We start from the raw sequence: 26,245 nt of genomic DNA on the forward strand, positions 1-26,245 counted from the left end.
TCAAGACCCAACCTTCAGACTCCCTGCTGAGTCTGGCATTACTGGAGGCAGCCTGTGAAATGTAGGAAAAAGGTGAGAAGCCTTCCCTCCCCCTTCCTCGTAACTTGTTAACTCTTGGGTGAGAAAGGTCTTTCCAGATACGAAACACGCAAATTACCATGTATTTGATATTCTTTTAAATAATTTTGCTGCTTTGTCAAGACAATTCTATGTAAAAATGTGTTTATAATGCATGGTTTTGGGAGCTTGTTGAGTATAGTTGTGGGTTTTTTTACAGTCTGTCTTGCGGAGTTCTGCAACAAGTTGAACGCTCAATAATTCAATGTGATTTGCCCCCCATATTGTCCTTCTTTGGAACTATTGCTACCAGAGAGTTATCTGATCCTCTCCTGCTAACGAGCCCTTGCAGAGCCAAGTGTAAGGAGCTGATGACAAATGACAGGCTGTGGGTAAACTCTTCGAAAAGCCCTAAACCAGCAGATAACTCCATCTCCAGATGATCTGTGAAAATTGGACTGATGTGAGGAATGTGACTGAATTCAGTAGGGAGGTGATGTTTCTCCAGACACACCTATAGGTATACTCTAGAGTATATAGGGACTCTGCCTTGTTGTCAACAAAATATTAAAAGGTAATGGCAAGGACTTTAAACTGGGATGTAGTGATTTCTGATGGGCAAGGCTGTCCACCCACATTGTCTCTCTTAAGACCAACATTTAACTCCTGCTCCTGCTCTGTTCAGATGGCATGAAGGGTTCCCAGCAGCTCCACAAGACCAAGCCCTCCCGGGTGCGGTATCTTTGGCTGTAATGCTCATCTGCTGCTGCTGGGTGAACATGAATGGTCACTGGCCCAGATGCCTTCTTGGCTCTCCCTTGGCTTTAAGTCTCTCTGAGGCTCCCTGGCATCCATGTCCTCAACCATAAATTAAAGACAGATGTAGAAGTGCAAAACCATCCTACTTTTAAAAAGCAAAGGGTTTTAAGATTGTTTTGCCTTTTTTGCTCCTAAATGCATCTGGAAGTGAGAAGTTGTCCCATTTTAAGGTATTCCTCTGGCCACAGCTCACTGCAAGGAAGGAGCAAGGCTGTCTTTTCTTGACAAAGGCAATCCCAGATGGCTGACCTCAGCAGCCTCCTGTGAGGGCTGCAGAAGCTGGGATGTCCAGTCTGCAGTGACTTGGAAAGGTACAAACTGGCTTCTGAGCTGTCACCCCTACAGACATCCACAAATGTGACCTGCTGTTGGAGACTGAATTTTTGCCTGCATGTGAGAGAGGGCTCTCTGCTTTTGGTGTGAGTTTGGCAGCAACCTTGCTTTTCAAAGTGTGCCTCTAGGAGTGGTATGTTAAGAGGCTGTAGTTCCCGAAACAGCTGCTTTGGTAAGTAATTAAACCAACTCCTCTGAGACCCCATAAACCTTTGACAGCATTTACTAGTAGGTAGCAATTTCAGCTTGATGCAAACATTTGCTGGCTGAGGTGAAACTCTTTATTTCTCAGAGGGATGAGATCTAAACATTTAGGAATAATATCTTATTGGTCTGAAACTGCAGATAAGTGACTTCCAGTGAGGAGAGTGTCCAGCTGCTGTGCTCTAATTGATGTCTGCATCCGAAGAAGTGTGGTACAATACTAGTAGTGACTTTAGATCTTCTGGGGACTATAGATATGATTTATAATTGGCACTGTAGCTTTTTAGAGGCACTGAGCTTAGCCAAGCCTTTTATATATTGTCCCGTTGAAGTTGTGTGCTTGAATTAGGCATATGTTGAAGTGGCTGGTTGTACTGAGGCTGCATTCATCTAACACGGCGTTGAAAACCTCAGGGTTCACTTAGCAGTAGTGCTTTTGCTAGTGCTTCTGGACTGATTGACTTCCTACTCTTCTAGATGAACAGTCTTCCGTGAACTGGAAGGAGGGCTTATCATACAACTGCAAACAATTCGTGGAGTCCATCCTGGGGATCTATGGGATGTGCTGTAAAGCTTTAAAAATGAGAGAGGATTGTCTGATTTGGAGGGAGTCCAACTTCAAATGAAGAATAAGTAGAACTGTATTGTCTTAAGGGTTATTGAATATCTCAGTCAGCATCTTCTTACCATGGTGAGACACATGGAGGCCAGATGTTGATCTTCATTAGCTTCAAGTCAAAACTCATTGCCTCTTGCTTGAGTGACATCAGGATGAGATGGAGTCACCTTGTTGCTAGCGATGCTTAGGGTCAGGCTTTTGAAGGAATGGAGAGGAGGCTTGGACCCTTCTTGTTTTGATTAGTGTGTGTAGCTTGTGGATGGCGCTTCCTTAGACTGGGCTGCTCCAGCGTGCCCTGTTCGGGGAAGGTTAGCTTTATATCTGTCAGTGTAGTCATTGTTGTCCTCTCCTGGTATCACTACTGCATCTTGGGCTGTGGGACCCACTGTCTGCAGTGGTACAAATGCATCATCTTGGTTTGGAAAATCTTTGTTTCCCGGTCTGTACCTGTTCCTTACTGGCTTGGACCTCCTATGTTTCATATTTGTGGAGGGTGTACAGAATGGCTGGTTTTTCTATTGACATGGTAGGAAGGAGAAACTAGGTCAGAAGAACTCTAATTTGGTGTGTGCAAGTGCTAGTCTGTGAGCGGGAAGTCTGGAATAGGTCAGTGTATTGTAGCTTCAGTGGCTTGGCCTCAGCAGGACCACGTGGGACTGGACTGCTTATGTGCATGGGGGATTTCTTACTTTTCTTCCTTCAGTAGTGGTGTTGGCTATACCTTTGCTGGCTGATGGCTACAAATCCACACGTAGGTCTTAAATTGAACAGGTAATAGTTGAAGGAGTAATTCAGCTTTATTGAGTGAAAAGCCCAATGTGGTGATTAGTTCTTATTTAATTTTGCTGTTGCCAACTATTGGGAGGTCTTAACGTTTTGGAAAGGAAAGAGATGCACGTGTGGTGACTGGAGCTTTACTGCAGTGAGAAGCTAGGGAGGGGAGTGTCAGAGACCCAGGAGAGCTGATTTATGGTTTAGGAAGAGGAGATGGGCAGAGCATAGAAGTGACTCTCAGCAGGAGCTGGAGGAACAGCTCCTCGTGAGATGCTGACGAGGAATGGTTCAAATAGATATGTAAACAGGCTTCTCTCAGCTGTCAAGTGGAGAAATTTTCCTCCTGTTAATAACTTCACCTTGACAACAGTTTTTCTTATGCTGTATAGGAGTGTTGTTTCTTGACTAACATCTTCGTTTAAGATACAGAGCTGGGTGTTTGGGGGTGCGGGAGGACAAACTGTTGCTTCAAAACGAAAACAAAACCCTCGGTGAGTTTCTTATTACTCTTCCAAGTAGAGCAGCTTGTATTGCTTGAGTAGGCAGGAGGTGCAGTGGTAGATGGCATTGATGATAGCTTGTCTTGTGAGTCTCTGAATGGGTGGGCGAAGGAGGGGAAAAGTACCAAAGCTAGGAGGAGAAGACGTGAGATTAAGCAATCCCCGTGAGGGCTGAATAGCATCCAGTAGTCCAGTGTGGTTCTGCTTCATTACTTGGTTTATAACCAAAGCAAAATATCTCAAAAAACCACCTGTGCAGCCTGTTGAGTTTTTCTGCACTGCTTTATTTAATGGGCAGGCTTAGAGCTATGTCTGTATGATGGGAAGGTAGTGTTTGAAGCTCGAAAAGGTAACGTCCCCAACCTCTTTTTCTGGAAGTTCCCAGTAACTTGATCAATATTTTGTTGCCTTGGCCTTTGCCTTCCTGCTTTGCTTGCTGTTGTCTGCAGCTTTATTAGCAATCCTTTCCTAGCTTGTGTGGTCCATATTCATATTACTCACAGGGTTGTTAACTAGAAGTGCCTTGGAGGTGGAGACAACTAGTAGATTACTAAAAAGCAACTGTGTCTTCAGCTGCTCTTCAAACCCTCTATTTTTCTCTGGTTACATGCCATTTGAGGTAGCATCCCCAAGGTGATCTGGACCTTGTTCTGTCAAATCATGCAAGTGCTTCAATTCCTGCTGTAGAAGCCAGTGTAAAAAGTATGGCAAAATGGGTGAGTTGATGCATCTTCAGAGGGAATAGCAGTTGACTTCTTAGAGCTTGAGATTGCTCAGGTCCTGATGCTTGGGAGATGTGCATGGCTGTCTGACATACAGAGCTTCTGACTTTGCTAACACGAAGGACGGCTTTACAGAGCGTGGCCCAGCGTGGGCATTTGGCCTTGGGAAACAAAATCTGGGCAAGTATATAGTATGTGAACTAAAGGCTTGATCCTTATACTCCTTTGTCATAGTGATGTTTTGCATAATCAGAAATACATTACCGTGACGACAGTTCTACGTATTGAATTGCTGAAGGGCCTTTCACTCTCTCCTGCATTCCTCATGAAGGCTTTTCTCACACTCTGAATTAATGAGCTTCCTCTCCTGGTTGGAGCTTGGTGGGGTAAAAAGGCTCAACTTTCTCCAGGCAGTTGTGTACGTACACTACATCTTAAGACCACCGCTTGTGTTGAGAGTGCCAAGTCACTGCCGTCATGCCAAGCTGCGTGATGCTGGGTGGGATTATGGCTCTCCTGTGCACGCAAGCTTTCTGCGTGCCGTGGCATTGCCGTTAATTTACAAGAGCCAGCTGCTGGGGGGAATGATCCTTTGCCAAAAATCTCTCCTTGTGACTGCCAGGACTTGTCTAAGCAGAGGCACCTGCACACAGACAGAGCTCACTGGGTCTAGTATTGAGGGTCATGAGTAAATGGCTTTGTAAGCCTGCTCTGGTTCTTGAGGATGCCTGATCAGTTTAATGGGATCTCCTGTTGAGGCTGTTTTATTATGGAGCCGTAAGGCAGAGGCTCATAAAATCCTGATGTTTGGAAATGTTAGTTGCACAGGCTTTATTCTTAGTGGAGATTAAAAAAAACTCTCATAGTGCCATGGAATTGCTTCAGCTAACTAGTGCCTGGGGATGCTCCTCTTTTACTGACCCATAACTGTGTGCTGCCTCCAGTTATGCAGTGCGTTTTCCTTCTCTAGGGTTATAACATTTGCTTAATGACTGGTTATCTCCGTGATTTTTGGCTGGAAGTTGTCATTAGCTGCTCAGAATTGGGGGACTAAGTGCACAATGATTATAGAGGCTCTGATCTCTCATTTCCCCTCCCATGCATTCACAGCAATCGTGGTTTAATTGGTGTGCCTCTCAGTTCCCCCTGAGCATCTCTCCGCTGTCTCCTCATGTAACCCTTTCTGTTACATACCTTTTGTGTGGGCTAGAAGGGAGAAAAATGAGGCTTCTTCAAGGAAAACAAGCAAGTTTGGTGTACAGACTGCGTATAAATGCTTCGTGTGTTTGTGGACATCTGCGTGGCCATATTTAAAGACAGCTAACTGGTGATCCACTAACTCAGTGGTCACCATAGCCAACACCGATACACACCTGCAGCCCTCAACCCTTAGCTGACTTAGTCCTGGATATGGATATTACTCTCTAAATAGTCTCCTCGAGCAAAGTGTTGGCTCTCTTGTGCCTTGGACTCGCTGAGACGTTCAAGGTGTAGGCGAGGATGTCTTTCAGCTTTAGTTCTGCGGAGTGTGGATTAGGCAGAGCAGAGCGGTTTTAACCAGGAGCGTGCTCCTCCTGCGAGCCCCGCTGCTGCATGCTCCACGCCGATAAGTCCTTCAAAAGGGATGCCTGTTTTGTTGCTGAAATTTGGATACATACTGCTTTAACATCCACGTACAGAAGTCCCTTTTCTGATAATGCAGCAGTTTTAAGTATACTGTTTATCGAAATAAAATGGGCTTTTTTTTTTTCCCCATGATATTGCTGGAAAAGATGATGCTCTTGCCTTGTTCTGTGTCGCAGACTGGTTTTAGCCACTGAGACTTTAGTAGCATTGATTTTCCTGGGAGATGGGTGAGGAGTATAACAATTTCCCACTTGAATTTGAGCCTGTCCTGGCTGCAGCTGTGGAAGGAGGGTCAGATCTCGGCATGGGAGAGCTCAGGTGCCAGCCCGTCCCTGGCCGGAGAACCACTGGGTCTGCACAGCCCTTGCCGTGGGTGCCACTATGTAAAACATTTCCCATCCCATGAGCAACTGAAAGATCCTCTTGTTGAGTGTTTCGTTGCTTTATGAAGAGCCCCGTGCCTGAGTTTGCTCCTGTGTCTTCTGGCGCAAATTCCGAGTAACTCGTCCTCCTCAACGAGGCTTTGTGTGCCGTGGTGGGCGAGCGGCCGCGGCGAGGCCAGTGGCACCTTCCTATGGAGAAAGCTACAGCTGAGCTCTTCTGGGAGTGGGGCGCTGAGCCTGCACCACGCCAGAAAGCTTACTTTTTTAAAACTGAAAATAAGCCCTTTCTTTCCTTAGCAGAAAACGGTTGATCTGTGCATCAATGCAGGTCTAAAACAGGAATAGTCAATGATGTGCAAATGTCCGCTGGTGTCCCTGCGGCTCTGCAGCCCCTGCCTGGGCTTGTGTGGCTGCCCCTGCCCTGCCTGTCCCTCCTGGAGCTGGCGGGGAAGGGTGGAGGGACGGGGGGACACACACACACACACGGGGTGCTGCTGGCTCCTGCGGACCCAGGACAAGGGTTTAATTTCTAGTGCTTGGAGCTAATGTGGTCTGAAATCAGCCCTACCTTGCCATGGTGTGTGGGTGTTGGGGTCTCCCAAGCACAGCCCCGGCTGGCGCTGCATTTTGCCTCTGCTCTTGCCCCTGCCTACCTTTCTGCTCCCCTCCTTTGCTCAGGCAGGGTGGCAGGGAGGAGGGAGGGACCCTACCTTGGTGTAAGGGCTCTTGGCAGAGCCCTGGTGCTACTACAACCATACAAATCCTTTTCTTCCTGAAGCTAACGTAGAGCTGAAAATTATTTGTGGATTTGTCTTAAATGCTGGTTCTTTTCCCCCATTTTAAACAGTGCATCTTCTTTTCCAAAACTAACAGATCGCCTCAATTTTTTCCTTTTATTTGTGGGCTTGTTACTCAGTCCGGATGTTTTCAGTTAAAAAAAAATACACTTAGGTTTGCGAAGCCACTCTGGGGTGTGGGAAGAGGAGGCTCCTGTAGCAGGAGGGTTGCAGCCTCACCAGCCACGCGTCCCTCTGATGGGGGAGAGGGCATCAGCAGAAGGTGGTAGGTGCCAGGCTGGAAGCAGCTGCGTGTAATGAGCTTTGAGGCCACCCCAGCCAAGTGCAACCCAGCACGCTGCTGTGAGCAGCGGCGCGAGCACCCTGGTCTGCAGCACAGGCTATATTTGGTCTGAGATTACTCCCTGCTTGGCCTGGATTGGTCCCCGTTGCGGCTCTGCAGGGTGGATTTCTTTTCCCCTGGTTAATGTAAAAGCTCCCATGCAGTGTGCCTCTGTATTTTCCTCCCTCACTGCCCGCTCCAGCCTGCCCAAGCTGCTGTCGCTGCTCTCTGGTACCCTCCTGAAGCATCTCAGCTGGGGCTTTGCGGGGTGCAAGGTGCAGGATGTGCCCCTGGTACCAGGGACAGCCAGTTCCCCAGCAGCCATAGTCCTGGTTTCGGCTGGGACAGAGTTAACTCTCTTCTTAGTAGCTGGTACAGTGCTGTGTTTTGGATTTAGTGTGAGAATAATGTTGATAACACTCTGATGTTTTAGTTGTTGCTAAGTAGCGCTTATCCTAGGTTAAGGACTTCTCAGTTTCCCATGCTCTGCCAGCAAGCAGGTGTGCAAGAAGCTGGGAGGGAGCACAGCCAGGACAGCTTACCCAAACTAGCCAAAGGGGTATTTCATACCATAGAACATCATGCCCAGTATATAAACAGGGGGGAGTTGGCTGAGAGGGGCAGATCGCTGCTTGGGCACTGGTCAGCGGGTGGTGAGCAATTGCATTGTGCATCACTTCCCCCCCCCCCCTTCTTTTTTTTTTTTTTGTTATATTCCTTTTCATTATTATTACTACTATTATATTTCATTATTATTATTGCTAGTATTATATTTTACTTCAGTTATTAAACCGTTCTTATCTCAACCGACAAGTTTTACCTTTTTCCCCGATTCTCCTCCCCATGCCACTGGGAGTGGGGCGGTGGGGGGAGTGAGGGAGCGGCTGCCTGGTGCTTAGCTGCTGGCTGGCGTTAAACCACGACAGCCATTAAGATGCAAAGCTCTTCTCTGTGTAGGAACCAGTCCACGGGAGGCCAGTGGAAAGAGGGAATTTTCCCCCCCTGCCTGCCCCATCCTCTCCTGTGTATTTTCTGGAGGGGCCATTAACAACACATTACTCCTGGGCACTAACAGTGGCTGTTGGGGAGAAGCATTGTCCTTTTGACTGCCTGCTGCATGGGAAGAAGCGAGGCTGAGGAGGGCAGCGTGGCTGGGAGGAGAGGTCAGCCCCATCTGCTCACTGTCGGCATATTGCCGGCATTCCCAGCGTGTTGCCATGGCTGTGCCGAGATGGGGCTGCTTGTGCCAGCAGTCAGGGGAGAAGTGTCACTCAGCCGCCACGCTGCGAGATGCCCAGTCACCTTGGCGATGCTTCTGGAAAAACGTGGAGAGGGAAGGGGATAGAGGGGGGACACGCAGCAGAGAAATTGCTCGGCGAGTGGGAGCTGGAGCGGGAGCTGTGGATGGTGGGAACCGTGGGGGAAAGCCTTCCCGGTGCACAAGCTGCCCCTGGCTAGCACAAAGCTGCCGCGGCCAAAGTGGGCTGGTGGCAGTAGAGGCAGGCATGGGGCTGGCGGGTCTGCAACCAAGTGAGGGATGGACTCGGATAAAGCTGATGGAACCGCACCACGTCTGACGTTTGCACACGTTAGAGGAGTGGGAAGTGACCTGAGATGGCAGGAAGGTGTACTCTTTGGTTTGAGGATTTGTGGAAGGAGGTTGGAAAACACGTTGCAAAGAGGAGTTCTTTTTATCAGAAATGGCCAGCTGCATCCCTGGATGTTTCTCCAAACCTCCTGATCATCTGCCCTAGGCACAGCTTTCTTCTCCCTTAATCTCCTAGTGAATATTCAAATATAGATGTAGCACTGGAAAAGCCTCTTTCAGAGTTGTTTCAGCACTGCAGAGAACAACCCTTAGGAAAGAAACTCAAAAAATAAACAGCAGCTGCTGCCATGTTTCCCCCCTCCTTTCTCACCCAGTTTGTGGAAACCCAGTGCACCACTGGTTCCCTTTCCTGCCGGTTCCCTTTCCCATCCGTTCGTGGTGTTTCCCTGCCTGATCCCAAGGCAGTAAAGCCATGGGATGTCCGCAGCTGGCCGAGATGCTGCGTGCTAGAAACCTGTTGTGCTGCAGCTTCACTCGTGGTGCACGAGTGTCCAGCTGAAGGTTAGTTGGGGTTTATTTGCATCAGGGCAGACGTGTCCTCAGTGGTCTCCGAGCCTTCTCCACACAGCTTCCCTGCCCTTTGCTGCAGGTGGTCCCACCGAAGGCTGAGCTGGGGCTCCCACCCTTGGAGCTCCCCGGGCCTTCCCACGCGGCAGCCCGAGGAAGCTGTACATATGGCAGAGAAATGGGCAGAAGTAGGATGTGGTGTTTCTAAATGTATGGGGTGATCAGAGGGGTTGCTGTGACCCTGCTGTGGAGGTGTGCCGAACCCCAGCAGGTACACGGCAGCCCACATTCTGGGCTGGGTGGAAAGCTGCCTCAGTCACGTCAAGACTCGATTAATTTACTTGCAGCGTTATTAATATGTTGAACCTCGCATCTCAGCTGCTCACAAAGACCCAGTGTTTGACTTTTGGATCCAGAAGTCATCTTGAGCTCATGCAGGCTTTGTAATGAATGAAACCTCTATATCCATAACGTGGTGGTGGGTGTCCCTTTCCTGTCTCCCAAGGAGTGCTGCTGGCTGATCCTCCTTTGCCTGTTAGAGCCATTAATTGACCCGTCTGCATCCTCTCGGATCGCAGCTGGCAGCCCTTTGCTCGCTGGGATGCCAAGTCATTCGATAGCTCAAGTGACTCAAAATCCAGCAGGGAGGGTGGGTGGTGGCATGGGAACCAGGGTCACCCATGCCGCGGGTGGGTGGGCTGGGGGACCACAGGGGTGCGCAGACCACGGGGGTGCCGGGACGCCTCTGCATCTGCTGGCTTCCAGGGGGATCGCGCTATCCAAAATTGGAGTGATGAGTACAGGAGAAGGAGGAGGAGCGGAAGAGTATAAATAAAGCTTCTGGAAGGGGAAAACCCACCGAGAGGAGAAAATAGCAGCGCTGGTTTATTCTTTCCCCACCCTCCCTCGTACCTCTCTGCTTGTATCGTCTTTTAACTGTGCTGGCGGGTACGCTCCAGCTTCTGCACGCGTGTGCGCTTGTGTGCGAGTGCCCTTCCCCTAGCTGGGCACACACCGGGCGGAGGGGGGTCTGGGGATGGGGTTTGGTGCTTCAGTGCCACCTTCCAAATCATTGTGTCCCCATGTAGCGCTGCCCTAGATCTGCTCATCTCAGCTGACAAACCAGAATGTCAGTGGCCAGGATGCACCAAACCAAAAATGACATTTAGGCCAAGTAACACAAATGCTGCTGACCTCAGGAATAGACCTGGAAAACCGTGTTTTGAGCCCAAAAGTGACATCCTGCCAGTTAGCTTGTTTTATTCCAAAGCCGATGCATAAGAAAACCGAAGTTTTAATAGCCAATAATTGCTATGGCATTTAAAACATACACCGATTTACAAATTCATATTTCAAGCAGATGACAGTCAAACGGATGGGTGCTCGCTCACAGGCACCAGCCTGGTGTCTCCCAGCCCAGATGCTGGAGGTGGGCAGCGCTGGGCAGAGCCGTGCTGCCAGCAGTGCTGCGGCTGCCCGCGCCGGGAGGGCTCGGCAGGGCTGCCACCGGCGCGGTGCCGCGCTTCTGCTCATCGTCACTGTAATGGTGATCCCAGGTCTGCCTGAAAAGCTTAAACCGCTCAAAACATTTGTCAGTGAAATGTTGATCTTTGTCGAATGTTTATTTTTGCAGAAATCTCTAAGTATTGCTTATTAAATATATTTTTTTTTTTCTTCCTTTTCTCCTAGGATCCTGCAGGAATCTTTGAACTGGTGGAGCTTGTTGGCAATGGTACCTATGGACAGGTCTATAAGGTAAGGGCTCCACCTGAAGTGATCCTGTTTGCCTTGGCCATGTGTTGAACATGGAGCATCCCAGCACATCATCTTGGCTAGGTTTGACCTGTTTCAGGCCCGACAAGAAGCCTTGCTGAACTCCGGCTTTTTGGTCTTGTGTGCAAGTACCGTGTCACACACAGAACTCTTATAATAAGCAATTCATATTCGTTCTGAAACTGTCACTGAAAAATAAATCGCCTTTTTTTTTTTCTCTTCCCCCAGTTGCTTTTTATTGATTATATGATGAGGAGGGAGTGAAAAGTCTGCGCTTCAATAGATAAATCTTGATCTCTTCTAAGAGCTGAGTTTACGGCTGCAATAGGCTGCCAAATGAGTTTGCTACAGTCTAGTGCTCTGCTCGCACGTGGGCTGGCTGCTGCCCTTTCCACCAGCGGAAACCTGCTGCAGGAATGAAAACACAACGGTCAATAGGCTTGCTTTTAAATTTCTGTAAACATCTGGAAGCAGCTCTCCAGATGAGAATAGTGAGGGGACCGTGGAGAACAGAATTTTAAACCCATGAACTTCTTTACAAGAATATTTAAAATGTCCACCCTCTGCTAAATTACATCACCTGTCCCAAACACATCTTAGCTTGGGGTATTTCCAGAATTTGTCATCTCGGTGGGGTTTTTTTGTGGATGATTCTTGTGGGGTTGGGGAGGGATCGCATTATTTCAAAGTCTGGGTTTATCTGCACTTAATATATTGGTGGGGAGATATTTCTCGGCACAGTTGCATGAGGAATTTGCCAAATATTTCAGGTCTGCTGGGAGACAATAGCTCCCCTGGGCCCCATTCTCCAAAAACTGTATCTGTGGGCACAAGTTCTGTGTATACGTGTACTTGTGTGTGTGTGTGCACACAGAGATTCTGTTTACTAGTCATGCCCATATTATCTTTTGACTATAGAAAAGAATATATTTGTGTGCTCTTACTCCGTCGCTTTGGAGGCACAGCTCTTGCCTGTCAAGCGGTAAAAGACAGCAAGCTGCCCCTGCTGAAGAGAAGAAGAGAAGGGTACTTAAAAAGCTACCTGTCAGTAAATATTTGTTCTGAATTCTGGTTCCCCCATCCTCCCGCTGCTGTAGGCTAATCCCATCAGTATGAGGATAGAGGGACTGAAGTGAACTGAAGATGAACTAGAACTTCTGGAGTTTCAAATGTGTGAATTTTTAAATTGAATTAAGTTTTAAAAAAAACCCCAAACAACCAAAAACAAACGGGGCGGGGGGGGGAAACCACACCAAAACTGTTCTTATCAAGGTTATATTCCAGGGAGCCTTCCCCTCTGGTATCGGTTGTTTTTGCACTGTGCGCTCCCTGCCGTGGGAGCTCTCTTCTGAACTGTTTTTCTTCTCAGCTGCTAAAATAATGGTAGAGGGTGACCTAATTTTAACTGGTGCATATTTCTAACAATCAGTGGAAACTATGCGCCTTTAACGGCCTTTTGAAAGCGTCATGTTTTTGTGGAGAGCAGAAAAGGGAAATAAGCTAGCTGGTGCTGGCGCTGCTGGTTGCACAGCTCTGCTGATCGGGTTTCCTCTTGCTGTGTTTGATTCTTTTGGTGCGTCTGTGTGTTACCTCAAAAGGGGGAAAAAAACACCCAGAAATGTCCAAATGTAGGCTTTCCGGGAGGTGAACACTTCTGCGTTCCCTTTTTCTCCTGCTGTACAAGAAAAAATCCTCCTCTTAACTGTTTTTAACTTGCTGCAGTAATCGGATTGTCCTTGGTGTGATTCACTTGGTAGTGGTGCCAGACGGGATGGTGATGGGAGGGGGGAACGGTGCTGTCTAAACCAAATTAGTAAGTATTGAGGTATGAGTTCAGGCGAAGACTGACTTCAGAGCTCTCTTCAACTGAAGTCTTGGAGTAGCACCCGCTCTATAAACAAAAGGAGACTTTGATATAAAGCATACATAACTGTTTATGGTGTCCCATCCTAAAACCCAGTGCAGAAATAAGATCTCTGCAATCCTTCTCCTCCAGATACCACCACTGTATTTATTTCTTGCAGCAAAACAAATGGATCAACTTTCAAGACACACAGACCTTCTGGCTCCCTTCTAAAACAACCTTTAGAAGTGGTCCATACCTAGGAGCAGCGTCCTCTGTACTTAGATGCTTGTTCCACCGCCATTTCAAACCCATCTCAGGCGGGGCTGGAGTATTCCCACCCCTCTGTGCTGGTGCTACCCGCGGTGCACCACTGCTGTCCTCTTAAAGGCTGTGTGTGCCTCTAGTTGTATTTTTAGATGTGGAAGGAATAATTCATTGTGGTGCCCGTTGTGGTGCTGGCTTCCTAGCCCGAGCTTTGCAGGTCCAACCTCTGCGCTCTCTGCCAGGAGCGGTCACCTGGTGAGCACCACCGCCCCTTCGCATGGCTGGTCCCTCTCTGAAGCAAGAAGAGCAACTCTCCCGTTGGGAAGAGGCAGAAGTGAGATGCTTATTCCAGGCAGGGGAGAGCATCTCATGTTTGTGTGCTGCAAGACTGCCGAAACAGGACTTCAGCCCTGATGTTTCCCCTGGAAAACCTGACTTAGCAGCCAGCTCTAACACTGCCACATGGCCATATTTGTGTTGGAGACTACAGGTGTCCTGGTGGTAACCAGCTCGCCTGCCCAGGACCTGGAGGGACACGTGCAAGGTGCAAACATTCCATTCATCCCATGGGATAAAGTGCACAGTCACGTTGTTCTGACGACTGAACGATACCGCAGCCTGACAGGGTGGGGAGCCTGAGAAATGTCTGGTAGTACTGCAGTAACAGGAGCCATCAGAGAGCAGTGGTTCATGGAGCCAGCCTCAGGATCCGCTGTGTTGGAGAGGTTGGGGAGCCCCTGCCACAGCACATGCCTTCTCCTTGCTCACAGGAGAAGAGACGTATTGGCCAAGTCCAGTGCACACTAAGAGCTCCCAAAGGGAGCGCATCCCTCTGCCGAAGCATGGGCACCAGGATGAAGCTCGCTGCATGTGTTGCTTTGATCCTGCTTTCTGGGTCGTGATTTGAAGATCCCTTTCAGGTGGTACACAATGCTTCTGTAAATCAAAGCCGCCTTCTCTGAGGCTTGTGTTCCAGAGGCAGAGGTAACTTGTTCGGATTGATCTCTGTATTTTCAAGTAAAGGCCTGCCTTTGCTCAGGACTGCGGGTTAAAACAGCACTTTGGTGCTTCCCAGCTCTGGCCATACCCCAGTGACACCTGAACGCTGCAGGAGCCCTCAGCAGTGACCTGCTCTGCTCTCCTCTGACCCCAACCGCAAGCTCTTCGCTTTGGATAACAGCAGAGAGAAATAGCGTTCCTTGTTCGCTGCTTAACAATCTCTTGTGAATAGCTCAATTTTTATTTTAATGAGGGACCGCACCGGTGATGGTTTATCTCTCTAATTGAATCAGAAGCTTTTCTTTATTTTCTAGTAATCCTGTATCTAATGTTACAGATTGTAAACTGTTTTTGATAAAAGGCTGAGAGCTTGCTAGCTCCTGTGCCAGACATTGTTGCAGTAGTGGATTTTTGTGTCCTTGGATTTTCTTTTTTTTATTTAAGGTGTTTAAAGAAATCGGTAACAGGAATACAGTGAGTTGGACTTGGGGAATTGAGCCATTGCCTCACTGGTTTTTAGCAGGTAGCTGATGGCTGAAAGCAAAACTGTAAACACAGAAATCACTAAGACCCTTTAGAGCACTATGTAAAGTGTGAGGAAATGCTGCTTTTATGTTCCAGAACATTATTATTACTGCTTATCTCTAGTTTGCATTAGAGAGCACGCAAAAAGTCCTTAAAATACCGTGTATGCTTAGATTGCCTGGATAAATCACGGCATGAGGGCCACAACTGCTGGTGTGTCAAACACCAATAAATACACGGGTTGAAAGTAAAAGGACACTAGGTTACTCAGAAATATGTTTCCAACAGATCATTACAAAGCTGGGGGAAGACATGCAGTGGGCTACTTACTGTGCACTGAATATGTTAAAAACCAAAGCAATCCCCCGGTGTTTTTAGACCTGCTTAGCCATGGGCATTCACACGCTAGTCTGTGCACAGCGTCACTAAAGCAGGATTTTGGTGCAAGCCTTTGCAATAGTGAAAAAAGTCAGTAAATAGGTCAGATAGTAACCTTTGCCTCTCTCATCTTGTGTAGTTTTACAGCATTGAACAGGGAAATAAATGGTGTTGAGATTACATACTCACGTGCTTCTTCCCAACCGTACCAGGAGGACAACGGTCATTAATGCCAAGTGCTGCTTTGCTGAGTGCCCTGGGGATGCAGCTCTCCATTTACAGCTTTAGCAAGGCTTTATTTTACAGGGTACAAGATACAGTACTGTGGGCTAACTCCGTAACTGCACAATAACTATTGATTGTTTAATTAGCTGGTAAATGCCATATAATCGCTAAGCCATTACGCAGCATTATTCTGCGCTCTAATTTAGAGTGTGTGGGATCCGTGAGCCACAAGTCTCACAGCGGTGGCTCCCCAGGGAGCTCCTCCACCATCATCGCAAGATGGGGCAGAGCATCCGTGGGTCACCGCCCAGGAGCCACCTCGGGGTGCCACCAACCACCTCCAGGCAACGTGCCTGGCCACGGGCTGTCCCTGTCCCCTGCCAGCCCAAGTTAGGCAGCCATTTGAAGAGGACATGGTTTTTGCAATTGCTCTTTGTTGCACCGTGTTGTCTATGTCTGGGGTACAATACAGGGGGGAAAAAGGATGAGGAAATGCATCCCAAGGTCTTTTGTCAGGGTTTATTTATTTACTACCCAGTGGGCATTTGCCAGAAGCCTGGACTGATCCACCTGGAGGCAAACCCCCAGGTTTGACGTGGTAGATTAAGATGTTGAAGTGTGTGGGTATGAGAAAGTGAGTGAAGCATTTGAAATCCAAGGTCGCCTGTTACTGGAGAGCTGGGAGCAGCAGGGCTGCCGGGACACTTTGGTCCCCGAGTCAAACCCCTGAGAATGTCCTGGGCACAAGCCTGTTCTCGGTAACATTGTCCCAGAGTTTGCAGATGCCGAACGAGGAGGGATAATGTGTGTCCTGCCCTCCTGGGTGCTGTTTGTGCGCTCCCCTGCACAGCAGCATCCTTCCTCATGGCCCCCCGGGCATCCCACCGCTGCAGGCTGGGAGGGTAGCAGGTGAATAAGCTAAAGAAAGGCTTTTAGAAGATTTTTTTTTTTTTTTTAGAGGAGGTATGAGAAAATAACTAATGTGCAGTCTGTGCCATGTTTAGCCTGCTGCCGCTGATCAAGCGCTGGGCCCTTGCATCAGCCCTGGTGAGAACAGAGACTCTGCAGGTTCCTGGGTCATTATTAACAGATCAGATAATTAGCCTGAGTCAAGAATGACATTAATTGTTTTTAATAATCAGTTGTTTTATTGTCTCTCTTTCTGAAAGGCTGATGGTCAATAGTTTGACAATTAATCACTGTTGCTTTTAGCCGTGTGGAAGAAGTTACCATGCTGCACACAATTAATATTTCCTGGGGATTGTTGCTGTAAAGAATTAATCTTAGTTTACGTACACAGCTTTTGTAGCTGAAGACTGACTGCTGTGTCTTGCTTGAGAGACCAGGCTGAATGCATGCAAACCACGCGCACTGCCTGCAGACCAGGTCACGCTGCTGGCCACCCCTCGTCCAAACACCCGTCCTGCAGTGGTGGCTGCTGTGTGGTGGTCCTGAGCACGCCGAGGGCACCTGGTGCTCGCTTTCACGGGCCACCAAAGAAATTCAGAGCTCCATCATCTTGCAATCTAAACAAACAGCTCTAACCCCAGACAGCCAGGTATTGCATTTGAAGGTGCATTGTAAGCATTTCCCTTTTCCCACTTTCTTGTTGTTTATAAAATGAACTGTGGTGTTGTGAGGTTGGGTATGACTTGAGCCAGATAGGTTCTTCTAGTGTCGTATCCTTGGCTTTGAGTCCTTCTTTTTGTTTTCAGCCTCTTCAGAGATTGCTTTTGCTGCATGGCAGGGCAGGCTGAGTGTAACTGTGTACGTGTGTACGCGTATAGCCATCCCTCGTCACGGTCTGATGGTCACTGCAGACCGAGGCAAACACATGAGGGGTTGGTACCCTCTGATTTGGGTAGCTCCCCGGCTTTCCCCATGATTTGGTGCTGCGCTAAGAGCCTGCTCCATAGGGCTCAGACAGGGAAACGCCTTGCCTCTGCCTCACTGGGGCAGCAGAGCAGTTAACCAGCGCCGAGCTGACGTGCCCCATCCAGGGCTCTTCTTTCCACTGGGATGGTTTTGGTGGTGGCTGGGACCGCTCACATCCATATCCAGCTACAGACCCGCGTGGGCAGGCACCGGCCGCCCAGCATCTTCAAGGTCGCGTAAGGGCCGTGCGAGTGTGAATGGATTTACGAGACTTACAAGCTGCTTTATAATCCTTCCGTATTACAAGCACAGTATTAAACATTAAGCCATTGTTTCCGCTGGGATGGCTCCCTGTGCCGGCAGAGAGGATGGCAGTGCCGCCGTGTGAGGATGCTCGCCGGGGCGGGGGTCTCTGCTGCTCCTGTGAGCACCCACTCGCGGGTGGTGCTGGGCTTTTATCAACTCTTATTGGGTCGTGGGAAGGGGCTGGGCTGGCATACTGGTATGTGATAACATGTGCTAGCGTTATCAGAAGGAAAACGGGCGACCTCAATTTATCAGCTTCCCTACGATGTTAAAATATCTCTAGAAGAGAAGGTCCTTTCCTTGCTGACTCAAATGGGGGGTGTGTGTGTTTCTGAAATGGGGACTTGTTTTTGCCATGCAGGCAAGGACGTCTTAACTGGAAAATGCTTAAAATGATGTTTCACTCTTCAAAAAATTAAAAAAAAAAAAAAAAAAAAAAGGAAAGAAAGAAAAAGCTTTGTTACCAGAGCAACTGGTACATCTTGTGCTGCTTCATTCTCTGAAACACAGAGAGAGCCCTCAGCTCTCCCTCCCTCCCCCCAAGAAACCAGCCCCCACACACCTACGCACCAATATGTCACATTAACTTCACTGCTTTCTGAATAATATAAGGGAAAGGTGCTTTTTACATTTCAGTCCTATAGAACGCAGGTTATAAAAGGTGATTAAAAATGTTCCTGTATTGCCTCCCTTTTAATCTCTATTCCTCCCCCCCCCCCCCCCCCCCCCAAGTTAGTGATGGGAAAGGGCAGGGTGAAGGTCAGGAGCAGACCGATGTGTCTGTGAAGTGACATTTGTCCGCTCTCCCTTGTGTTGCTGGATGCTCTGTTTCTGTAAATACCACGCAGTTTCACAGGACGAAAAAAGTACCTGCAATGGCATAGGGGGAAAACAGCTACCTTTGAAGATGCTAAGTAAGCACTGCAGAGCATGAGGGACATGGTGGTGGGTCTTGCAGCACTGTTTGTATGGGTGCCAGGCATGGATAGGGATGGAGAGCCCTCTCCTTGACTTCTGGGGATTAGAAGATGCTCCGTGCAAGCACCTGCTCTGCAGAGGACGTGAGCAAGCACCATGTCCAGTACCACCTTTTCCTATCCCATAGGAATGACTGGACTGGGAACTCAGACCTTTCTTTTCTCAGGTCTTCTGTGAGGACACTTAAAGTGGGCCAATTCACTGGTTGGCTGTACAGCCCCAGTATCCATAGGTTTCACGGTTGTGGACCAGTGCTGCTGGATGTGTGGCCTGCTTTATGCAAGCAGAGCCAGAGCAGGATAGTCTGGGAAGGCAGGAATGTGGACGCATGTAGCTATGTTTAATACTGAGGTCTGAGAAGACTCGCTGCCTAGAGGTCTTCAAGCTCCCCAGGAGAAATTCGTCCACGTGAGTTGGCAGGCTGGTCTGTGCTTGTGCGGCTGCTCTTGAGGTTGTTCAAAGTCCCTTGACTTTGGTCAGGCTCTTTGGGTCTGTTCATGGCAATGTACTTGGGCATCCAGTTACCAACTGCATTGCTGAACCTGGGAGATCGGAGTGCGGGGGGAGCCGATTAGAAAATAGTCAGCTTTCAGAATCAAGGTTGTTGCATGTGAAAGCATCACTCTCCCTTTCAGGAGGTGCAGCTTCTTGTCCTACTGAAGCTTTCATTGCTCTGGTCACTGTAATATCTTACAATAGTATGTAGTATGTTACCAGGGTGTGGTTGTGGCCAGTGGGTGAGGTATGGATGCTGTAAGGCTTGGACAGATTATAAAAAGCATTTGCTGTTAGGATATATCAATCTAATGGTGACCCTGGGCTGCAAGGCAGCAGATTAGGAGCATCTTGCTCTAAGTAGAAGCTAATACCTGCTGATTTTTGTTGTTGTTGAGTCGTTTATAGTATTTAAAGAGTATCGGGTTAGTCTAGTGATTTGTAGCCTAGTGCAGTGTACAGGAAGCCTCGGGCCAAGTTCCCACTGTTGCGGTTTTCTCTGGTGACCTCTGCTAAATGCACTCCTCTCTTTTCCTTTCCCATCCCTGTCCTCACCCCCCTCCCCATAAAATCAGAAACAGGGCGACGCTGGGACGGTCTTGGGGCAGAGCGGGGAGCTGTTTGGTGGTACCAGCGTTGGAAAGCCATCTATGAGGAGATGGTGCGCTAGGTGCCCCTGCACCAACATTTTGAAAGCAAAAGGTTGGAGGTGAGGCTCGTTCCCAGAGGAGCAAAGTACAGCAGCTGTTAGTAGGTCAGCTGAGCAAAACAATCTAAAGAAGCACTGAAAAGTAGGTTTTGGAGCTGAGAGGTACTTTGTTCCTCCCAGCTCTGAAGGTGCCACTCTCAGCTAAGAAGGCAGGAGAGGACTTTTTGGAAGGTTTAGAGCAGGAGATGGGGGGAGCAGTAGCCTGTAAACGTTGGTCCGGGCTGTGTATTCGAGGTGTTCATGGATGCCAGAGTGTTTGTCTTCAGAGATGTTTATTGCTTGTCATTTTTTGTATCTTTTCAAATTTTGATGCAGCTTGACTTGTGGCTGACCCTGAAGACTTGAAGGCAAGGGATGCCTATGGGGAGCCGGTTGGAGCTCTGCATCTTCTCCTGGTTATGCTTTGAAGGCTCGCTGCAGAGAGAAGTGTGTGTCTCTTGAAATCTGCAGTTTATTCTTAGGTTTACCTAGGAAGCCCTTTACACTAATTACCTAAAGATGGAAAGTGCCAAGCAAACACAGCCTGCTTCCAAATGTTGTGGGTTTTTTCCCTCCCCTCACATAAGAATGGCAGATTGGTGTAATTTTTTTGTTGTTGTTTAGGTCTTTAAATTTTTCTGTGTTTAGGTCTCTAAATTCTTGTGTTTGAATGTGCTCGTGGAAGTGTGTGGCTAGGAGCCCAACTCCATCCCCATGTCCCCACCATGCTGTGCTTGTCCCCCAGACCCTGTCTCCCTCGGCTCCCTGTGTAGGTGGCCACGAAGGAGGTCAATTAGGGCTTCAGACAGCACTGCCATCAGCTGGAGAGGGATGCAGGGGAACCTGAGCCTTTGTTAGCATGATCTGTGGTGATCCAGCCCAGGGAGTCCTGTGTGGTACCAGGAGTAAGGCAAGGTGCCACGGCCACCTTTCTCCCTGTGCCCCTGTGGGGATGCGGGGCTCAGTGCTTGCCCATGGGTGCGGAGCATCCCTGCCTGTGTGCTCGGTGCTTCATGTCCCGGGGCTCACCGGTCCCTGCCAGCGGTCAGCTACCTTGGGCTGGGCTGAGCTACAGACCTGTGTGTTGATGTCCCAGGGATTACTTGTATTTGCAGACTTCCCCCCCCCAAGATTTTTTGATCTCCACTGGGGCAGGGCAGTGCTCTTAAAGAAGTGTTGGTACACGCTCCTTTTTAATGCGTCGCCTTAGTTTTCCCAGCAGAGGGGACATGAAGTATGGGATGCATCCAGGAGACTCAGCTGTGGCCCACAGGTCTGCAAGCGGATGAGAAATCTAGGTGCTGGGTTGGGGCTGGTGGGCTTTCTCTTGGTGTGAATCTCTGCTTGAGTGTGGCGGTTGGATGCAGGGTCTGTAGGAACCTCCTGGGTTGCTGGGTTACATCAGTTGCGTGGTTGGGGGATTTCACCAAGGGCCACAGCAGCAGCGGCAGCAGGAGCACCCCGGAGTGTGAGGGATGCTGCTCTGCCCCAGTTTCTACTGCTTTATAGGGGTGCTTGCAACCTGTGGCAGTGAGTTTCCAAAATGAATAGCCTTCTGCAGGTCTTTTTTTTTTTTTTTTTTTTTTTTCCCCCTAATCCACTGTAAAGCTGAACCTGACAGAAAACAATATTTAAAATGACCTGGGCATGCAGGGGCAAAGAGGGACAGGGAGGTAATCCCGCCCAATGTGTTTAAAAACGGGAGCGGTGGAGGGGAGAGAGTTGCATAAAGGACAGAATTAGACTTCAGATGTCCTTAGTTAATTTTACAAAGCTGCCCACAAACCCAGCCTGGAAGCTGTGCTGGCTTTGTTAGCTCTCCATGGGCACTAAAGATCAAGAGGTAGAAGCACCTTATCTGGGCAAGACCCACTAGTGCAACATGCTTCTTGTGCTGGAGGTGATGCTTCACCTCGGCTGCAGGGATCGGGCGATGCACCGCGCTCCCGGCTGATCCCATTTCAGTGGATGTTGCCTTAGCTTGATGTAAATTTTTTTTTTTTCCCAGCTAGTGCTGGGTGGGGATATTTTTTCAATAAGTCTAGCTATTGAGTTCCAAATAAACAAATAGTGTTAGCTCGTTACAGTTCTTCTACTCCCTCGAGAAATAGTTATTAACAGGGTCAGCGTGAAGAAATGTATTTTATGTTTGTCTGCATGGTATCTAGATCAAATGAGATCAGGCTTATACAGTAGAACAGCTACAGTAAAAAAAATTAACTTGTGGATGCCTCCTTACTAGGTAAAAGGTGTGATTCATTCCTTACAGGCTGGCATTGTGTTTTCCTTGAAATAACTGTGGGTGTGTGAACTTCAGGGTGGTTCCTCCAGCTGGGCAAGCAACCCTGGGGTGTCTGCAGGGATTCCTGGTAGGGGCCCCAAGATGATGGGATGGGATGGGATGGGATGGGATGGGAGCCGAGCCTCTGCTGCTGAGCTCTCATCCGAGCTCCTCCTCCAGAAACCCTGTTGTAATGGTAAGTAGTGGTCGGCGTGCCAGACAAGAGGGTTGGAAAGGAAAGCTTGGAGCTTGTTCCAAGGCCTCTCCTTCTCCCTGTCCATTTATCCTTGATTTTCCCAGTGAGGGTGTAATGGCCAGGGCGCTGGGCTGGTGGGGCTGTGTGCCTGCAGTTGGGTCAGTGTCTTGTGTGGCAGTGCTGGTTTGCATTTTAAAAAAACCCCAAACTTACAGGTGACTGTAGTCACCTCAACCCTGAGGAAGGGTTGAACATGTTAACCTCAATGACAAACAAAACAGATTTAAGCAGATTTTTCATTTAAACTTTTTTCTTTTAAATTCCACATGACCGATCTGTCCCCGCAGAGCCAGGACTGGGGCATGGCCGCCAAGAGCAGTACTGCGCTTATCTCTGCCGTGAATTAAGCTGGTTTGCTTCACGCCAAAGAAAGCAAGTCACTGCAATGGGACATTCATGGTAGCAGTCCCATTTTTCATGAATTGCTCAGGTCTCTGCCCACGTTTTCTGACACCTGTATATCCACGTTCAGACCTACTTGGTTTAATCCTAATATTTCACCGCTTCTGTATGACAAAGAAAAAATCCCTACGAAGCGTAGTGAGGAAGTGAGCCTTCAAGTTTGTGGTGTGGTCTTCCAAGTGCTGAGCAGCTGGTGGCATCCGTGGGAGTCAGCAGCAGAGTGTGCCATCCCTGGGCTCTGGCACCAGCATCCCTGGGCTCTGGCATGCTGCTGGTGCCAGTGCTGAGGTCCAGCGAGCGGAGGGGATGTGCTGGGAGAGACCATCATCTCTTCTGCCAAGGTCTCTGGGGCCAGCCGCACGTTGGCAGCGGTGAGATGCAGACAGGCAACCCTTTCATCCTTCCAGTTTACTCTTTTTTCCTGCTTTGCATCCCCTTTTGAAAAGATGGGCTGTTTCTGCTCTGGCACATCTTGCAGTTGATAAGTCTTTATGCTAATACTTTCCTTGATGTTGCAATTTGTCCTGGAGCAAAACCATTAGTTGGGAATATGATGCGTCATTAAGTATCTAACTTGAGCATTCGGAAGTCTCCAGCCAACCTCCCCACTCTCCGCCTGGTGCATAAAAACCTCTTTAGAGTTTGAAGCTCTTATGGACAACGTGAAAGGCTGGAAATGCATCTTTATGTTTTACGGAAGTAGAAATTCACATGTAAGCTGCGATCAGGGCTTAGGAAAAGTTCCAGATACCACTGAACTTGCCATTAGTCTGTTGTTTTGTTAGAGCAATTATGGTTATAGCCGAAGTGGGCAGTACTGCTGGTGCGCAGTGCAAATGCCTTCACGTTCCTGTGCTTCAGAGATTTTCCTCTTTCATACTTTAATTCAGCAGGTCCAGGATCGAAGCCAAAGCTTTTCTTCTCTACATAACTAATAGAAAGACAGCCAATTCAGCAGAACTTCTGTAAATAGCCTGTTCCAGATGAATTGCGAATTGTGTATCTGAATGCCAATAGGGCTAACACGAGGGGTAGATTGCAAAAGAAAATGGAAATCTTGTGTTAGAGGAGCAGGCTTCTGAAACGCAACGTGAAATTACACTTTTGCACTTTGCAAAAATAATGTTTGTTGTAGTCATGAAACTGCCCAAAATGCGGAAAACCAAAGTCTTGATCCCTGGTGCTGAAGGGCAGCATCCAGTGGGTGAATCCTCCCGGTCACACAGGAAATGCTCAGCATCTGCTTAAAATCCTGTAGCAGCCAAGCAGCAAACTGGTCCTTCGAACATCTACCGAAAGAGCTCCTCCAGTATTTTTAATTTTTTTTTTAATTGACAAAGAACAGCATCTGTTGGGACAGAAGAGCCACAGCAGTCGTGCCATGGTTTGGGGTACTCTGCCTTTTAGCATCCGCACAGAGTCGGGGGTTTAGGGGGGTGGTGGGTACTGCAGGGGAGCCGCTCAGCCAGGCAGTGGTCAGGGGCATGCCCCCCCCCCCCCCCCCCCAGCAGTGACCGCTGCCCATGGGGTTCAGCCCCCACAGGAACAGTTGGATTTGAGGTCTGTCGCTGTCTAGCCTTTAAATGCCAGCATGGATGGGGCGGGTTGTTCCTTCACGCTGGCTGCCGTGTAACTCCTCAGACTGTAAATGGATGTGCACACGTGCTGCTGTGCTGGCATGCCGGACTGTGCAGGGCACGGGAGATTCAGGTTACAGCTTTCTGCTTGAGGAACGGCAGCAGGGGCAGGGAGAGGCTTGCTCTCGAGCTGCGTGTGTGTCTTTGGCCTGAGTTGACTTGGGCTCTGTGAATCATTTGCATTTAGCTTTGCTGCAGAGTATGTACAGTGTATTTGTTCGCCCAGGTTAAGCACTACAGCACTGTGCCAGGGCTGCACCTCCATCTTGCAGCCTTTTTCTTCCTTATGGCTAACTTGGGGTTTTGGTTTGGTTGGGGTTTTTTTTGTTTGGTTGGTTTTGGTTTTTTTTGCATCTGCCTGTATTAGTTGAAACTCGGCATGGCCAAGGAAAATCGGTGCCTTTCCCATGCTGTTCTGCAGCAGACACAGGCTTGCATCCAGAGTCATGCCAGCAGCCAGCGATGGCATGTAACCAGGGATGTAGATTAGCCAAAGGGCTGATGGTAAGAGCACAATTTCGGGCTAGCCCATCCAACGAAGACGAACCTTCTTCCTCCGCATCTGTTGCCCTTCTTGTAGAAAGAGCCCTAAACCTGTGATACGGTGTCTGGGGTTGTGTTTAGCGAGGACTCAGCATGTCACCAGTTGGATTTAAATATAGTGGGGGAAGAGGCCGGGGCGGGGGCAGCACGTGAGCCCCATCCCTCGTGCTGGCTGAGCCCCCAGCAGCGGGATGTGCCCGCTGGTGAGGGTCTGAGAAACCCCAGCCGGGCTGCGAGGGCAGCCCGCATCCCTTGGGAGGGGATGCGGCTCCCGGCATAGCTACAGCAGCGTGCACCTGAGCCTCTGCTAATTGCTGCCTTCAGCCCTATTCCGATACTAGGGAATATCGCGTGGGTTGCGTGAGCCCGCAGATGAGTTGGCACGGGGAGAAATCCAATGATGGGCAAGAGCAAATGCTCTTGAAAGCTCCAGCATACGCTCCGAGCGTTGGGTTTTCTGTTCCCTTGTTGATGACGGTTCACAACCTATTTGGGAAGGCACTTGAGAAGAAATAAGCTAACTACGTAATTTAATGAAAGATGTGAGAGTACGAATCTAAGCACGCCGGCAGTGTTGGAGGAGCTGGGGCTGCAGAACGTGACTTGCATTGCACGGGAGAGATTAATCATGTCGACTCCTGGGAGACAGGTCTGCTAGAAAGGTGGCTGTGTTGGATGCACTGTTCATATCGTTAAAATTAGGCTGTGTACAAGAACTAATAAAAACAGAAGAAAAGATTTCTAGCAGAAGGGATCAATAACTTGAAAGCATTTTAATTCAAAATTAGAAAAATGAGAGAAGTTATGGGCAAGGAGAGTGTATTAATAAAGGAAAATGAGTATTTGTAACTGCTGGTATGAAATGAGATAATTTAAGAGAAATGCTCTAAGTGCCTTTTGTCACAGTTAATGCCTTTTGTTAGATTTCCAAGCAAAATGGAGCCTGCGACTTTCAATTTCAGGGTTCTCAGATGATCAAAATACCGTGGGGCAGTCTGATCATCTCATACTTTACTGGAATGAGGTCATCAATAACTTTTGCCTGGGTGTGATTTACACAGTTGTCAGTGTCTGAATTGCCATAATATGTCTCTGCCTGGGAAAAATGGTGCATTCGGAGGAAAAAAAAAACCCAAAGCAGGAGCTCTCTGGGTAGCTGGCTTACTGCTAATAATGGGTACAGAAAAGTGATTACTTGTGATCCATTCAAATAGAAAGACTCAGCCTCTAAAGCTGGAGACATGGAAGCTGTTACAAGGTCAAGCAGTGTCCTTTAAGGAGAAATAGGTGGCAAATACTGTCAGCTGCAGATAACACATCTGCACCATCATGAAAAGTACATCTGAAATTAAGATTAAAGGTGCTTTGCACTTGTACGGAGAGGGGGGGAAAAAGAGAAGATAGAGGCGAAATTGGAAAAAAGAGGATTAGCTTTTGGTGGGTGACGAGCGATAGCTCTGGCCAGGGAGAGATTTAAGCAGCAAAGTGCTCAGTAACCTGGG

At 48.6% G+C, this 26,245-nt stretch overlaps 1 protein-coding gene across 3 annotated transcripts in view; it reads left to right on the forward strand.

Moving 5' to 3' along the window:
- The window catches only part of TNIK (TRAF2 and NCK interacting kinase), a 166,440-nt gene that overhangs the window by 18,501 nt on the left and 121,694 nt on the right, over positions 1–26,245 (forward strand). For all 3 annotated transcript variants that reach the window (XM_050902768.1, XM_050902767.1, XM_050902769.1), the window contains exon 2: positions 10,962–11,027. In XM_050902768.1, the coding sequence (XP_050758725.1) occupies positions 10,962–11,027 (66 nt within the window). The remainder of the gene's footprint in view (positions 1–10,961; positions 11,028–26,245) is intronic.

Source organism: Gymnogyps californianus, chromosome 10, assembly GCF_018139145.2.
Source record: "Gymnogyps californianus isolate 813 chromosome 10, ASM1813914v2, whole genome shotgun sequence".
NCBI classification, from domain to species: domain Eukaryota; kingdom Metazoa; phylum Chordata; class Aves; order Accipitriformes; family Cathartidae; genus Gymnogyps; species Gymnogyps californianus.